We start from the raw sequence: 17,952 nt of genomic DNA, 5'->3' as shown, positions 1-17,952 counted from the left end.
CTGTTTTAAGATAGTAAAAGGGAAACATGTAAATTACTGCAGTAAAAATTACCTAAATTCATTAAGTGTAATTGCCATTAATTCATGATTACTTAACTAATGGAAAAGTAATAGTGAGACCTCTAAAATATCTTACGGGCTTATGGATACATCAGTGTACTGATTCTTAAACCCTGACTGCTTCGATGTCCTGGAAACATTTACCTTTTCAAACCAAATGATGACATGAAAATCCTGAGGAGGGTGTCAAGCTGCTAACTCCTAATTGCTTCCCATTCCTTCCTGGGTTTAAAAGACATTTTTCCTCAGTTTGAACTGAAGTGAGCACAGTGAGACCTACTGAAAAGGATTTTATTAACGGTTAAATCAGGCTTAAAATGATGGGAAACTGTGATTATATTGAGGGAAATTGTAAAATGCATCAGGGATTATAAGCTGTGTGGTGAATGATTCAAATTAAGAGACCAATGCTTGAAATAAACAGCAAAATATTGGGTTGGCCAAAATGTTTGTTCTGTTAGTGAATACATTGTTCAATAAAAGTCTTGGTGAAAATGAATAATGTCTTTTATTTTCACTTAAAACTGAACAAACTTATTGGCCACCCCAATACTATCATGAATAGTGGACTCTTACAGATTCTTTTCATTAGCCCTGCCCATCAAACTAATCTTTTTCAGGACCAGAAAGAATAAGGAAGGCATAATAGGAAGGCTTTAAAGTTAAACAAGTTGTTTACTATCTGTATCTGTATCAACAATATCTTAAGTTTTCATTTTATTTTCTAATAGGTGCTACATCAATTAGTTCAAAATTCAAAAAGTACAGAAAGATGTACAGTGAAAAATCTCCCCTCCACCTCTACCTCCCAGACGTATTGTCCCTTTCCTGAGGCAATCAAAGCTTCTGATGTATTCTTCTAGGGATATTCTAGGTGTATCTTTTAAAGGCTCTATTTTTCCCCTACCCTCCCCAAAACAGTACTTACCTAAGCCAACCCTTTCTGTAGGAGTTACAGAAAGGTGAGAAGGGGTCTTTGCTTTCCAAAGGTCTTAAGGCCATCCTAAATAAATCAAAGTAACATCAGCCCCATCTAATAACCTGACTTCAGAGTTCCTCAACCTCTATATTCTACTTCGGCTGCCCAGGCAAGACCATGCTTTAGACTTGGTCATCACTTGGAAGTTTTCCACATTAAAGATCTTTTACTTGGAAATTAATCTCTGATCACAACCTCCTATTTCCACCTCTAACTGAATCTGTTTTGAGGTAGTTTCCATGTCCAATCATTCCTCCTTTGCTCTCATGGTCCAGCTGGTCTCCTGATACCACTTGCTTTTCTCCCCAGCCTCAGCTCAAGACTTCAGTGGTGTTCACATCAAGCTTTTTTATTCTTTTGCCCCAGCCCTTTCCTCTTCTACCATCTACCTGTCTTTCCGATCCCCAGCTTTGCTAGCCCCTTATCGCCCTTTCCTGCTCCTAAGCTTATTACCTGGATACAACTCCTGAGTTATACCATCTATCTGCAGCAAGGCTTTCAGTGCTGCTTTAGCATTCTTTTGATTGGTCTCTAAACAACTAAGTCTCCAAACACCAGCTTCAAACCTTTCTTATTCCCCTGAAACCCACCCTTCCTACTCTGTTTTATTCTGTAGATGACATCACCTTATTTACTGAAGACCAGGAAGAAGCCACCTCTTCTCCCTGCCCATCATTTTCAGGATTCAGCTATCTGAGAGGAGGAAGTATCCCTTGTACTTTGGATCCTACTCCCCATCCCCTTCAGGACTTTGCTCTATCAATTATCCTTGCTAAAATGTTAATTCCCTTCCTTCTTCTCCTTTAAAACCTTGTTTTCCTTGGTTTTCACAACACTGTACTAATTTGGCTCTGATCAACTCTGCTTTCTTCCCCCCCCCCCATCTATATCTGTCCCTTGTATGCAGATGTTCCCATGGTTTTGTCATTAGTTTCTCTGCCTTTTTTTTCTCTCCCTAGATTACACCCATTTCAGTAGTTTCAACTATCAACTTTTTCTTTGGTTGGCATCCCCTCTTCTTCACTCTAGTCGTACATTCCCAGCTACTTCTGGATATCACCACCTGGATGTTTCGTTGATAGTACAAATTCAGTGAAGTTAAAATCTCTTTGACCTTCTCGTCTTCCTGTTCTCACTACTACGTGAATCAATTTGCCACCCTCCCAGTTAACCCGATCTGAATCACGGAGATGGTTGACTCCCTAGATTCAGTCTACTGTCAATCCTATTAGAGTTCCAGTCCATTTTCATTCCTGGTTCAGATCCTCCTGACCACTGGCTTCCACTACAGTAATAAACAGCTTCTTACTATGATCCCTCACTTAGATCTTCCCTATTTTTTTTTTTTTTTTTTGCGGTACGCGGGCCTCTCACTGTTGTGGCCTCTCCCGTTGTGGAGCACAGGCTCCGGACGCGCAGGCTCAGCGGCCACGGCTCATGGGCCCAACCGCTCCACGGCATGTGGGATCTTCCCTGACCGGGGCACGAACCCATGTCCCCTGCATTGGCAGGCGGACGGACTCTCAACCACTGCGCCACCAGGGAAGCCCCCAGATCTTCCCTATTTTAATCACCAAACATATATTGCTTCCCAGTTTTCCTAAAACATTGGCTCAAAAACCTTTAGCCTACAAACTCATACTGAAGTTCAGAGCTTTCTAGTAAGACTTCATGATTCATCCAGCCTTAGTTTCTGCTGCTTCCCTTTAACCACACTATGTCCCAGCAAAACTAATAAAAATTAAGTCCATCTAATGATCTGAGGTAGGCAAAAAACTTCAGCTCAATCTAAACTCATTCTTTGTGACTTAACATCTGCCTCTTGGGACTGTTCAGCCAAATATGGATTATTTTTGTTTTGGAATATTTCAAATGTACGCAAAAGCAGAGGAAATAGTAAAATGAACTCCATCACTGAGCTTAAATATAACAAACATTTTGCCAATCTTATTTCAATTATCACCAATCCTGTTACTAAATGTTTTTTAAATACCCATACAAAGTATAGCTATAAAAAAAGAATGTGTATCATACCCTCCCCTTATCTCAATGAATATTGTTATTATTTTTACAAATGTTAGACACGAAGAGATGACTTTTGCTTTTTCACCCTGCCTGTATTTATATTGCTTGGATTTATTTTTGATAATAGATATTTACTACTTGTATAATTGAAAACAAAAATCTTTCATAAAAGGACGTAAAAAAGAAAACAATTTTATGCTGTAGGTAAAACCAAACAGGGTATGTATACATATAAAAAATTCATACTGAACTATGATTTTTAGCTGAGGGATAACTGTTATGTTTATGTTACATAAATATGTAACAGATGAGGTTTATTTTATAGCCTTATTAACCTAAGTGTCTATGAACCAGTATCATCATCTGGGAGCTTGTTAGAAATACAGAACCTGGAGCCCCACCCTAGGTCTACTGAATCAGAATCCACATTTTAACACCATGCCTAGGTGATTGGAATACACAACAGAGTTTGAAAAGCACTGTTTATGACATAATCAGAGGGATTTCCGTGTGAAATATTGACTTAGTGGGGCTTCCAGGTATGAAATTAAATAATTTTCATTATTTTATTGTCATGATGGATATGAATTAAAGGTAGAGTTTCTTCAACATATAACCAAAGACAATTGCTCCTTAATTTAGGAACTAATCTACCTTGTTATTTATTGTTTTAGCTGTTGAGAGAATATTCCATGTTGCCTTTAAAAGCTCAATTGTAACCAACCATGGGTTCAAGAAATCTCTTGACAAGCCTAGAATGGGTAGGCCAGGTACTACAAAGGTCTGAAAAGGTTTGGACTTTTCCCCCACTGGTGTCCACAGTGAGTCTTACTGCTTATTTATAAACATGCAAGCAAATAATCTGCCTAACAACAGAGTTTTTGTTGTTATCAATCCAACTGATAGGAAGGCAAGCAGGTGACACATATTTCTGCCAGTGACAGTGATTTGGGCTGCACTCTGAATGACAACCTACTAACAAATGGCTGGCCAGTCAGGAACAGTAAGGGGCAACCGATACGGGGCCACAGGGCAGTTCAGGTATGCCCCCTTAGACGAGGAATCTCCCTCCTGTTAATTATCTAGTCCTAAGTGATGGGGGCAGTAGTGCTAACATTGTCAGTTTTAGGCTCAGAGTAGTAATGGTGGTGGCCACACAGAAAGATAACTGTTGACCTGCCCTTTCTTTCACATTCAATTAAAAAAAAATAGAAGTAGAAGGAGGAAAAATGTTCTAAAGATGAAGTATTTTAAAGATTTACAATTAGAACTAAAATGACGTGTTTTAAATTTTTTAAGGCTTCCTTCACATTTTTATTTATAGTGTAGTTATTACTTTCTTTCCATTGTAAAAGTAACGTGCTTATAGAAATAAAGAAGGAAGAGGGACTTCCCTGGTGGCGCAGTGGTTAAGAATCCACCTGCCAATGCAGGGCACACGGTTTCGAGCCCTGGCCTGGGAAGATCCCACATGCCGTGGAGCAACTAATCCTGTGTGCCACAACTACTGAGCCCGCGCGCCTAGAGCCTGTGCTCCACAACAAGAGAAGCCACTGCAATGAGAAGACCATGCACCGCGATGCAGAGTAGACTCCGCTCGCCGCAACTAGAGAAAGCCCGCACGCAGCCATGAAGACCCAACACAGCCAAAAATAAAAAATAATAATAATTAAAAAAAAGAAAGAAGAGAGGAAAAACCCCCACATCTGTTCTCTGGTTTTCTCTGTAAATGTCAGGTATATTGCACATTAGCATAATTACCTCCAATAGCAATCAGTCGATCTCCCCGCTGAAGATCAGCAATTGCAGCAGGTGAGTTTGGGGCCACAGTCTCAATTATGACGTGCCCAGCATACCCATCAGTTGACTGGACAAGACGAAGTGTAAGTCCGACACTTTGTAAATTCCCCTTTATTAATTCAACCTTCGATAAAGATAAAAAAATGAAAACAGATTCAGTGGGTTCACAGTAGTGAAGTGAGAAAAGCACTACAGTTGATGCTGACTTTTATATCATGGTGATTATTATTACAGACTAATAAAGGAGGGAGGAAATCTTTTATTGTGACAATATAAATTAACATATGCTCAGACTGCACATTTGTGCCATCGAACCTTTTAAATGATGAGGTGAAAATAAACAAATAGAAATCCTAAATATTTTTCCTACATCTGGTATAGCATGTGGCATGCACTCCCTAAACTCTGACATCATTACCAAAGATGATTTGGTTTTTAAGGTTTTATTACAGAAAATTTAAAAAATATACAAAAGCACAAAGAATAATTAAAATGAACCCTGTGGTAGGTTATAAAATATAGTAACAAGTTCTCCTTGACTTGAATGCATGTCCCTTTGCAATTAATACTTTACCAGACCTGCCATTAGAGGTATACCTGTTTCTCTATCCTTCTCTCTGCAACCAATATAACTAGAAAAAACAGATGAAGACAGATGATCTGAACATGATCAGCCCTGACTTAAATGACATTTATAGAACACTATACCTAACAATGCCAGAATACACATTCTTTTCAGGTACACATGGTAAGTCCACCAGGATGTGCTGTGGTCATAAAACAAGCGTTGATACATTTAAAAAGACTGAAATCCAAGATACATTCTTTGAATGGAATTAAATTAGCAATAAATTAACAATAAGAAAACTAGAAAAACCCCAAACATTTGGGAAGTAAAACAACACACTTTAAGTAATTCATGGTCAAAGAAGAAATCAGAAGGGAAATTAAAAAATATTCTGGGGACTTCCCTGGTGGCGCGGTGGTTGAGAATCCACCTGGCCAATGCAGGGGACATGGGTTCGCGCCCTAGTCCGGGAAGATTCCACATGTCGTGGAGCAACTAAGCCTGTGTGCCACAACTACTGAGCCTGCAACTCTAGAGCCTGTGAGCCACAACTGCTGAGCCCGTGTGCCACAAATACTGAAGCCTGTGCACCTAGAGCCTGTGCTCTGCAACAAGAGAAGCCACCGCAATGAGAAGCCCCTGCACCACAATGAAGAGTAGCCCCTGCTCGCCACAACTAGAGAAAGCCCAGGTGCAGCAACCAAGACCCAACACAGCCATAAAAAAATAAATTTATTAAAAAAAAATTGAGTGGAATGATGATGAAAATACAATCTATCAAAACTTGTGGGATGCAACTAAAACAGTGTTTAGAGGAAATTTATAGTTTTAAATACTTATATCAGGAAAATAATTCTAAAATTAGTGATCTCAGTTCCTTCCTTAAAAAACTAGAAACCCCAGTGGCTTCCCTGATGGCGCAGTGGTTGAGAGTCTGCCTGGCCTGCCAAGGCAGGGGACACGGGTTCGTGCCCCAGTCCGGGAAGATCCCACATGCCACGGAGCAGCTAGGCCAGTGAGCCATGGCCGCTGAGCCTGCAGGTCCGGAGCCTGTGCTCCGCAACGGGAGAGGCCACAACAGTGAGAGGCCCGCGTACCGCAAAAAAAAAAAAAAAAGAATTTAAATATTTGTTATTTGAATATTATGTTACAACTTCGGAGTATGTAGTACGCCTTAAAAAAAGACTGAAGCCAGACTCAGGCTAAGAAGTCTGGAATTTATTTATTGACTTACATGAGAATCACCTAGAAGGCTTGTTTAAAATACAGGGGCTTCCCTGGTGGCGCAGTGGTTGAGAGTCCGCCTGCCAGTGCAGGGGACACGGGTTCGTGCCCGGGTCTGGGAAGATCCCACATGCCGTGGAGCGGCTAGGCCCGAGAGCCATGGCCGCTGAGCCTGCGCGTCTGGAGCCTGTGCTCCGTAACGGGAGAGGCCACAGCAGTGAGAGGCCCGCGTACCGCAAAAAAAAAAAAAAAAAAAAAAAAAAAAGCCAATCTTCTGTGAATGAACTCAATATACAGCTGAGGAAACAAGGCAAACAGGCAAACATATTATGCAACAAACATCAATTCAGGGCATTAGAATATTTAAACTATCTTATATCGTTCAAACCTTAATTTACAGGATGAAGACTGAGAAGCTAATTTTATGATCATATGACTTTAAAAACTATCCCATTAGGGCTTCCCTGGTGGCGCAGTGGTTGAGAATCCGCCTGCCGATGCAGAGGATACGGGTTCGTGCCCCGGTCCGGGAAGATCCCACGTGCCGCGGAGTGGCTGGGCCCGTGAGCCATGGCCGCTGAGCCTGCGCGTCCGGAGCCTGTGCTCCGCAACGGGAGAGGCCACTGCAGTGAGAGGCCCGCATATTATAAAAACAAACAAACAAACAAACAAAACTATCCCATTAGAAAAGACAAAGACGGTGACTGATGTCGACATTCAGTAAGAGAACAGCAGCCAGTTCAAACGCACTAGGAGAAGAATGGGCTCAAGCATGGTCTTTACTTCCAAAGAACAGAAATCATACCAATGGTGGTAAATATCTACCTTTTCGCAAAATTATGTTTTCATCCTGCTAGAAGGTTTCCTCTATGTAGTAGACTAAAGACATGTCAAATGAAAGGAAAAGGAAGGGGCTGAAAAAAGGAATAGCAGAGAGAGAAAAAACTGTATTTCTTATGGACAAATAAAAGCATAGTGAAGAAAAAGTGAACATGGAACGATATTATATTTTCCTTTGGGTTGCTGATCATGAAATCTTTATTTAAAAAAAAAAGAAAAGGGGGATGAAAGTGGAGGTAAAATATCTGATAACAAATACAGGAATAGATTATGGATGGGAGACCTTCAGTCAATTCTAACAATCATGTAGTAACTTTTCCTTTCTCATAAAAAGCCAGTTAGATGTTTTTAAGTCCACCAAAATCTGAGTACACCCCTATTCCAAAAGATAAGCTATGATTAAGGAAAATATAACATCTACAGAACTCATTTTGTCTGCAAAGAGAGAGGCCTGATAGTGATTTAGTTTCTAGTTCCAGTTTGTTGCTAAGGCCTGGCTGGACTCCTACTAAAAGCTATGCAGAGCCTAGCTCACACAACCATGAACAGTGGCCCTGACACCTGACTGTGGCATGAAATACCATGGAATCCTCAAAATAAGCACACCTTTTTTGCTTAAGTGAGTTTTAGTAGGTATCTGTTTCAAATGGGTTCTGGCTTACCAGGCACTGTGTTAGAGACCATAGTACATAATATCTCATTAAACTCAAAGTGCTGTATTTATTAACTACAAAGCTACAAATACATTATAAATGTAGGATGGAATCTGCCCGAGCCTAGCCAGGGGCCTCTGCCGCCCACCCTTGCAGGGACTTAGCGCCTGCAAGATGGGTCAGAGAAGGGGAGGAGCACCTGGGCCAGTGCTGTACCAGCAGCTCCTCCTGACACCAGAGGCTGCCTCTTCTGCAGACAGGGGCCTGTCCGGGAGGTGAGGGCTCGGAGCTTCAGAAGTGTGGCGCTATCCTCACCATCATCCTACAGAGTAAAACCAAGTCCCCCTAAAACAGAGTTCCCTTACTGAGTTTACAGTTACTCTATCTAAAATTTTATTTCCTTTCTTTGTGACCTTTTACCCCAATCCTGTGCTAACCGAACACTAATCAACCAGAGTCAGATGGCTAAGATTACTATTGTTAACATCATTAATGTACCAAAATTGCTGCTGTAGATATCATTAACATACAAACTCAAGTTGTTTCTCCAGAGCAAGACGAGCTGACAGACCCCTGAACCATGGACCACCTGGCCTGAGAATCATAAAACAGAGACATCTGACTCCTTAAACTATGATTAAGAAATGTCACATAGGACTTCCCTGGTGGCACAGTGGTTAAGAATCTGCCTGCCAATGCAGGGGACATGGGTTGGAGCCATGGTCGGGGAAAATCCCACATGCCGTAGAGCGACTAAGCCCGTGTGCCATAACCTGTGCTCTAGAGCCCGCGAGCCACAACTATTGAGCCCGTGTGCCACAACTACTGAAGCCCGCGCGCCTAGAGCCCGTGCTCTGCAACAAAGAGAAGCCACCGCAATGAGAAGTCCGTGCACCGCAACGAAGAGTAGCCCCCGCTCACCACAACTAGAGAAAAGCCCGCGCGCAGTCAAAAATAAATAAATAAATTTAAAAAAAAAAAGAAATGTCACATACAGTATGGGATTAAGAGATACAAACTACTGTACACAAAATAGATAAGCAACAAAGATTTACTGTATAGCACAGGGAACTATATTCAATATCTTGCAATAACCTATAATGGAAAATAATCTGAAAAAATACATACATAAAACAATCACTGTGCTGTACACCTGAAACTAACACAATATTGTAAATCAACTATATTTCAATTACAATAAAAGAAAAAAGAAAAAACCCAGAAATGTCACATAGAGTAACCTCGTGGTTACCAGTGGGGAGAGGGAAGTGGCAAGATAGGGGTAGGGGGTTAAAAGCAACAGACTACTATGTACAAAATAAATAAGCTACAGAGATATATTGTACAGCACAAGGAATACAGCCAATATTTTAGAATAACTATAAATGGAATATAACCTATAAAATTATGAATCACTGTTGTACACCTGAAACTTATATAATACTGTATATCAACTATCCCTCAATTTTAAAAAATCACATTAATAAAAAAGAAATGTCACAAGTTGATGATTAATCCCAGCCTCTTTGTTCTTCCCCTTTAAAAAAAGCCCCTCCATCAAAGTCCAAATTGGAGTGGATGTGAGACTTGTTTCCCGCTCTCTTGCTTGGCACCTTGCAAATAAACCCTTACTTTGATTCAAACACGTGCTGTCAGCGTTGGGCTTTCACCTCCTTCTGCACCTTTACATTATGGACCAGGAATGGTTTTCCCATTATGGAATGGGAATGGTTATCTGCATCTAAAAGGCTACTGTTAAAAGTTCAGTTTTAGGGCTTCCCTGGTGGCGCAGTGGTTGAGAGTCCGCCTGCCGATGCAGGGGACGCGGGTTCGCGCCGCGGTCCGGGAGGATCCCACGTGCCGCGGAGCGGCTGGGCCCGTGAGCCGTGGCCGCTGAGCCTGCGCGTCCGGAGCCTGTGCTCCGCAATGGGAGAGGCCACAACAGTGAGAGGACCGCGTACCGCAAAACAAAACAAAGTTCAGTTTTATACACGTGTTGTGTACATACGCGTACAGGTTATTGTGCCACTCCTCCCTTTCCTGTCCCCCGACTCTGCTAAGAAAGCTAGGAAATAGTCCTCATAGTCCACATGAGCCCTTGCTCCATGACAAGAGGACCCCCCAGGCTGGCAGCGCCAGGTCCTGGAGTGTTAGCGACAGAGAAGGCCTCTGAAGCGTGCAGGCCCAGGCACCTCCAAACTCATAAGCTGCGTCCCCAGGCTTGAGCTGCTGTCCCTACGCCCAGGAGCAGTGCGGTGAGCTTCGCAGTCTGGGGGGAGTGGAGAACTGCTGGAGGCCATCCTTGCTGCGCCAGGGGCACACCCCTGCTCCCTGCCCTTGTAGCACCCTCCATGTGCTAAATAAAGTGGGCTTTATTATCTGCAACTCTTATTTTAGTAGGTGATTATACTCTGAACCGTTATGAAGAAATTCTTTAACACTGTTGTCAACATAGATAATCAATAAACCAATCTATCATAGGAATAGAAAAAAAATGTGGGATGTACAGTGCTTTCTCTGTGGCTTAGCCTGTGTCAACTGGTCTGAATTTTGTTGAAACCAAAAGATAAACTTCTATTGGAAGAGAAATACTATTTCTAGTATTTTTTTGCATGACATACCAAAAAAAAGTTTATCAATTGTCAAGAATTGCTGACACATACTAAACAGCAATTACATGAGCTTAATCACTAGTCAACACATACAAGATTGCACACAGTCTGCATTTAACTTCACCAATCATGTTAGACACAGGTTAAAAAATTCTAGCTGTATGTGCACCTATCTGGTGGAGAGCAATTTAGTAAAAACACCGAGATAGCCTTTAAGAGCTCTCACACTCTGACATCCTTTTAGCCTTTCCTGGACCCAGCTGGGATGCCTTATTTTCACCTTGCGGGGGGCAGGGTGGCGAACAACATATTGATTTTTTAATCCCTTCCTAACACGGACATAATTTTATACAATGGATAAGAAGATATATTTTAATAACACATCAATATAACTCTTTTACAAACTGTTCTCTCTTACTTGAGCTTGTAACATTGAGCAAAAAACCAAAAATGCAAGAAAGAGTAAAGGGATCACTAAGTGAAAGACCCTGAATAACTGTGACCAGGTTTACTTTTGAGTTTCCTTCATCAAAAAAGCTTCTGGAAAAGACATCATGAGGACTATTTCCTAGCTTTTTCAGTAGACTAGGGGGGGAGGAAAGGGAAAAGTGACACAATAACCTGTACATGTATGTACACAACACCTGTATAAAACTGAACTTTTGAACAGTAGGCTTTTAGATGCAGATAACCATCCCCATTCCATAATGGGAAAACCATTCCTGGTCCAAAATGTAAACCAACACCTTTTCTACCAGAATTCTCATTCTATTAAAATAAACAGGGAGAGAGGGTGATGCAAGAGGGAGGAGATGTGGGAGCATGTGTGTATGTATAACTGATTTAGTTTGTTGTAGAGGGAAAACTAACACACTATTGTAAAACAATTATACTCCAATAAAGATGTTAAAAAAAAAATAAAAAAAAAAAATTAAAAAAAAAAAATAAAAAATAAACAAAGATGCCCATGATATTCAGGCATATTGGTGTCTTCTCTACCTCCTTCCCCCAAAATGAAATGATGGTAATACTTCCAGAAAACCAATACTGACCTAAAAAACCACATATTTAACATAACCTATTATAAAACTACCGAGGAAGAAAAGTAATGGAAAAAAATGCATTAAGTGATTCACTCACTCATTCAAGTGCTTAGGCACTGTGAACAACTTAGATGAGCTTCCCTGGCCTCATAGTAGTAGAAAAGGTAGCCATGAACAAATAATTACTTGTGTGATTTAACAGGACTCACCTAACTAACATTTAGAGAGCAGGGAAGGCATTCCTAAAAAACAAATTGAATTTGACACTTGAAGGATTAGTAGTAGTTTGCTAGGCCGGGTCAGAAGTGGAGGCAATGTATCTGAGAGCGGCAGGTTTGAAGGGAGGAGATGCGGGCTAGCGTAACATATTTGAGGAAGTGAAAAAAGTTCAGTATTACAGTTTTTTGACAAGTTTCAGTCTATGTGAAGAGGGAGGGAATCTTGGTTCATTCAACTGAAAGATATCTTAAAAGAAAGCAGGATAACATCAATTCCATTACCGATTTCATGCCCTAGATAGTCAAAGTTAATAAATGGTAAATGGTATAAAAAGCATTTGGATGTGCTAATTAATGCTATGATGTGGCTGAAAGCAAATAATATTTAATCCACATGGATCCATCCAAGCCCTTTTAAAAATAATCCCAATTTCATGAATATTAGCAGAAGATGAAGGTTTTTTCCCTAAAAAAAAAAAAAGTCAAATGTTTAAAAGTGAAGCAAGTTTCAAATTGCTTCAAAGTTTGACTGCTTGCTAAAAACCATACCATTTACAAGAAACTTCCATAAAGATCCATGTATTTGTAAACCATTAAGTGCTTCTCCTTTCAAAGGACACTTCAGCATTATCCATATTCCCCAAACTCAGGTACTCTCAAGGCCATAAAGTACAAAACTAGGGGGTCAGAAAATAGACCTCTCCCATGGATACATTTTATTTACCTAATCAAAATCTGAATGTTGAGAAAGAGGCACTTCAGAAATTGCTAAATGAAGGCTGAGGCCCTGAAAATACATCATAAAGTTCCCCTGCTTTTCTCAGGAAAATCTGCTGTTGAGATGAGTACACTTGTCACTTGGAGAGACTGCTTAGACTGACCCTTCACAGGTTATAATGAAAGACAGAATGCCCTAGTTCTGAAACTACAAACAATGGCCAAAATGGTGAGAAGTACAGAAACAGGTCTGACTTGGGCAGCACACATGCAAGCTCTAAATTCCTGGGCTAGCTCAGCCCAGCCTTGCTGCCTGCCTGGCCCCAGGACCAGCCAAGATTCAAGGGGAAAGGTCTCTGGACTAATACTTTCCCACCTATCTGGGAGAACTGAAACCTAAATCTCCTTTCTCCCTTCCTTCATTCTCCTGTGCAGTGGATAAGGCCCAGAGCCAGCCACCAAAGACCCAAGACAACAAGGTTAAATGAGGAAGGGAAAGTACACTTAACACAGCTCGTTTCAGATGGTTAGGGACTGGATTACCTCAGGGCAGTGATGGCCTGGAAGAAAAAGATGCCAGATGGCTAATGCCAAATAGCATCTGATTCCAAAAGGGGGGTGCCTTGAAGAAGGAGCCATCTACATAGTTTAATCCCTGTCGTTAAACATTTCTTGGAAAGGTCATTTCCTATTCATTGTAGTAGTCAATTACTACTGCACTGATCTGCAGTGGTTTTGTTGCCTATATTTTTTTAAAAGTTGAAAACATGTACCCTGTCAGCTATAACAGGGGCTTTTGTAGACTGGCTAAGGAACCTATATAGAACAGTTTATATGGGAAACTCCTGTTTCTGTCAAGTCAAACCTCTACCCTCTCTTCCTCCTCCAGGTCTCTTTTCAGTACCAGGCCAGCTCTCTAGCTCTACCTACTTTCTCATAGGTTATAGAGATTTGACCTGCTTTCCCTTCCTTTTGAAAATGATACCACCTAGCATCCTGGCTTCCTACTTCTATTACCCCAGAAAAGTGTACTATTCCTCTGGCTGAGGAAACATCTTAAACATGGGTAGAATTAGAGTAACGAGTACAGAGAGTCTAAGAGCCATTAGCTTATAAAAACTCAAGCTTTCAAAAATTCATGCCTGAAAGTAGAACTATTTGTTTATGCCAACCAAATACCCTGGATATTCTGAGATTATTCAAATTTTTAAAATGGTCTTCGGTGGGACAGGGAGGGTAGGAGGGAGATGCAAGAGGGAGGGGATATGGGGATATATGTATACATATAGCTGATTCACTTTGTTATACAGCAGAAACTAACAAACCATTGTAAAGCAATTATACTTCAATGAAGATGTTAAAAAAAAAAGTCATTCTATTATTGCAGCATCCAAACATTTGTCAGAAAGCCACTTGGGTTTACAAAATTTGGTTTCTGTGTTCATGAAATACAATACAGCTCCTTTGGTCAAAGTAACCAAAACTCTACACGCTAAGGACTTCCAGAAGGTGACTAAAAATCATCGTTTTTGATGGGCCATTGTACAGATCACCTTTACTTGGCTTGCTTCGAGACGTGGCAATTGAATTCTGAATATCAGGGACCCAGGCAATTATGACTAGAGTATTAAAGATTTATCCCCAAACTCTGATTTATATTTGAGAGGTCAAGATTTCTAAAACTAGAACAACTTTTATATTAAATAAGTTACTGAGCCGTTTGCAAGGGGAACTTCGATGTACAACAAACTTGGCACAGAGTGTGTTGGAGGTGTAACTTTCTGGTCATTTGCTTGAATACCAGATGTCAAACCAAGTTGTTTATGGTTAGAGGGCACAGATTACTGCTAGGCTAGGGACCAACAGCTTACTGTCCATCTCAATTAGAAGCAGCAACGAGGCTGCTGAAGATCTAGAGCCAGATGTCATATTTTACCATCCATCACCTTTAAAAATCACAACCATAATTGATGATTCCACTAACTTCATTAGTACCATGCTGAACACTCACAAGGGAAAGTGCATGTTCTTATTCATACTCATTGTCTCCCCTTCCCCTCCTCTCTTCTTCTCCCGCACACAAACACACTTGAGTGTAAGGTAACACAAGTAACATATGGCTCGGTTATGAAGTAACTGAGTTATAACTAGAGTACTATTACTCAATTTCTGCTTTTAAAGCATATGTCAATAAATTATAATTCTGAGAAGTTAATAAAACAATGTCTAGGTTCTAGAATGAAAAAGGAAACACATAAGAAAGAGAAAATACTGAATCTCTGAAGGGTCATTCTGTATCAATTTAATCTACTTTTACACTCAGGCAGTTTTAACAGCACAGAAGATTCAAACTGAAATATTTCATGGGACTCTCAACTACTGGGTAACTATTTTGCTTCCAAGGATTCAACTAAATTCTCAATCGTCTTCCATTCAGATTTATCATTCTAACAGAAAAAAGGAGATACTATGCTTATTAGCTGTCTTCTTTGAAACTGTCTCTTATCAGCAAAAAGGATTCACAATTGGGATGCATGTAATCATACCACCTTTTTCACATAGAGTATAACTCTTGAAACAGACATACAACAAATGTCTTTTTTTTTTTTTTTTTTTTTTAAATGGTAAGCGGTCCTCTCACTGTCATGGCCTCTCCCGTTGCGGAGCACAGCCTCCGGATGCACAGGCTCAGCGGCCACGGCTCACGGGCCTAGCCGCTCCACGGCATGTGGGATCTTCCCGGACCGGGGCACGAACCCGTGTCCCCTGCATCGGCAGGCGGACTCGCAACCACTGCACCACCAGGGAAGCCCCAAATGTCTTGTTTTTATCTCTTGGCATACAAATTACTATCAACTCCCACAGAACCTTTCAAAGATCTGTCATTAAAGTTTAACCACTTCATAAAGGTTTAAATCATAACAGATCTTAAACTCATAAGCCAGATAAATAAAAAAGAGTGCCACTGCAGAAGTAAATTTTCATGCCCCGTCTCAAATGATGACAAAAATTATTTTTAAAAGGAGGGGAGTCTTAAAGGGGCATATTTGCATAGTACCGGGAATAAATCCTAAATTCTCTCACATGGATTTTACATGTAAACATTTTCTTTGTCAGTAGAATGCCTAAATTTTCAGTAATCACTTCTTAATGAATAGTTAAAAAACAAAACAAACAACAACAAAAATACTGAAATCAACTCCTCCTCAGTACTAGGCCAGATTCAAAATTCTTTCTTGAAGTGTCTGGGATAGCCTGTATTCAATGTTGGGTCTGAATTGTAGCTCTAACATTTACTAGTTTTGTGGTCTCAGGCAAGTGAGTTAGCCTCTGTGAGTCTTATTTGTAAAAAGAGGATACTAATGTCTACCACACTGGGTTGTTGTCAAGATTAAATGAACTCCAGGAATAAATATCTAGCACAATCCAGGCACTTTTATTATCTCTCTTCAGGTGGATTAGGAAGACCTCTTTCTGGGGTGAAAATACAAGTGAGGCCCCTCAATCTCTAAAATGGAATGCCAGCTTGGCCATCTGATAACCTCGTCTCTAAAGCAACTGAATGGTAAATTAGGACTGCATCCTTTCATTGCCTCATCTGAGAGACAACAAAGATATAGAAATATGCTGAGAAAATAAAGTCCATTATACAAATACAATTGACCTAAGAGATCCAAAGAGTAAAACTGATCCTTTGCCCAGGTTCAAAGGCTGTTAGGAAAGTAATCATGTCCAAATGATTACCTTGCAATACAAAAGGTTTCTTCTCTCTCCCTTTTTAAATGTGATTGAAGTCTCCATTAATATTCTGATCTGAAACTATAATAATTTAAAATTTATACAACTATTCCAGTGAAATAAAAAACTCTGAAAAGTATGTAAAGTCTGAGTTGTTATGGGAACAATGGAGTGGAACACTCTTGCTGTTTTTAATTCCTTTGTCAAATAGAAACAGCTCTGATTCTGAATTACCAAGTCAACCCTCAGCTTCCTATATTACCAATGTCCTTCTACAGGGTGACTTACACCTCACTAAGGAAGTATGAGAGCTTTAGGGCCAGATTGTTTTTTATTACTTTTTATCTTGAAATAATTCCAAACTTACAGAAAAGCTGCAAAAATAGTACTAAGGGTTTCCATTTATCCTAAATCTAGATTTACCAATTATTGACATTTTTTCTCTCTCTGCATATTTTTTCCTGAACCATTTGAAAATAAGTTGCAGACATGATGCCCCCTCCCCATTAAATATTTAAGTGTGTATTTCCTAACAAGAACATTTTCTTATATAACCATAGTACAATTATCAAGGTCAGAAAATTAACATTGATACAATACTATCATCTAATTTATAGACTTGATTCTAGCTGGGATGCAATTTTGAAATACATATTACTAGCCTTTTATTTTTGCATAATCTTTGATCAAGGAATCATAATAAGGGTCAGCAAACTATAGCTGTTTTAAAAACGTTTTATTGGGAAACAGCCACACTCATTTGTTTATGTATTGTCTCTGGCTGCTTTAGAGTTAAAACAGCGGAGTTGAGTAGTTGTAACAGTTACTATCCGGCCCACAAAACTTAGAATATTTCCTATCTGGCCCTTTATAGAAAAAGTGTGGCAAACCATGACTTAAATGTGCATGAATATATATACACTGCCATTATAGATTTCTCTACAACATCAAAAAATTGGAAAAAGTCTAAATGTTTATCAATAAATGACTGGTTAAATAAATTATGGTACCCAGTGGAATATCATGCAGATATAAAAACAATAATACATGTATATGGAGATAAAAATATGTCCTCAGTAGCTAAGTTGGAAAAAAAGTAGGTTATAAAATACACAATCTCATTTTATTCTTAAAGAACCATACCTAGGGGCGGGACAGGAATAAAGACAGATGTAGAGAATGGACCTGAGGACACAGGGGCGGGAGGCAGGGAGGGGAAGCTGGGATGAAGTCAGAGTAGTAGCACTGACACATATACACCACCAAATGTAAAACAGCTAGCTAGTGGGAAGCAGCAGCGTAGCACAGGGAGATCAGCTCGGTGCTCTGTGGCCACCTAGAGGGGTGGGATAAGGAGGGTGGGAGGGAGGTGCAAGAGGGAGGGTATATGGGGATATATGTATACATATAAATGATTCACTTTGTTATCGGAAACTAACATAACATTGTAAAGCAATTATACTCCAAAAAGATGT

At 40.1% G+C, this 17,952-nt stretch overlaps 1 protein-coding gene across 2 annotated transcripts in view; it reads right to left on the bottom strand.

Moving 5' to 3' along the window:
- PDZD8 (PDZ domain containing 8) overlaps positions 1 to 17,952 on the bottom strand; it is a 90,201-nt gene that overhangs the window by 2,824 nt on the left and 69,425 nt on the right. For both annotated transcript variants that reach the window (XM_059051716.2, XM_067024567.1), the window contains one exon: positions 4,826 to 4,988. In XM_059051716.2, coding sequence (XP_058907699.1) covers positions 4,826 to 4,988 — 163 coding nt within the window. The remainder of the gene's footprint in view (positions 1 to 4,825; positions 4,989 to 17,952) is intronic.

Source organism: Kogia breviceps, chromosome 2, assembly GCF_026419965.1.
Source record: "Kogia breviceps isolate mKogBre1 chromosome 2, mKogBre1 haplotype 1, whole genome shotgun sequence".
Lineage (NCBI taxonomy): Eukaryota > Metazoa > Chordata > Mammalia > Artiodactyla > Physeteridae > Kogia > Kogia breviceps.
Note: the sequence above shows the minus strand (reverse complement) of the source record. Positions and strands in the feature narration are given on the sequence as shown.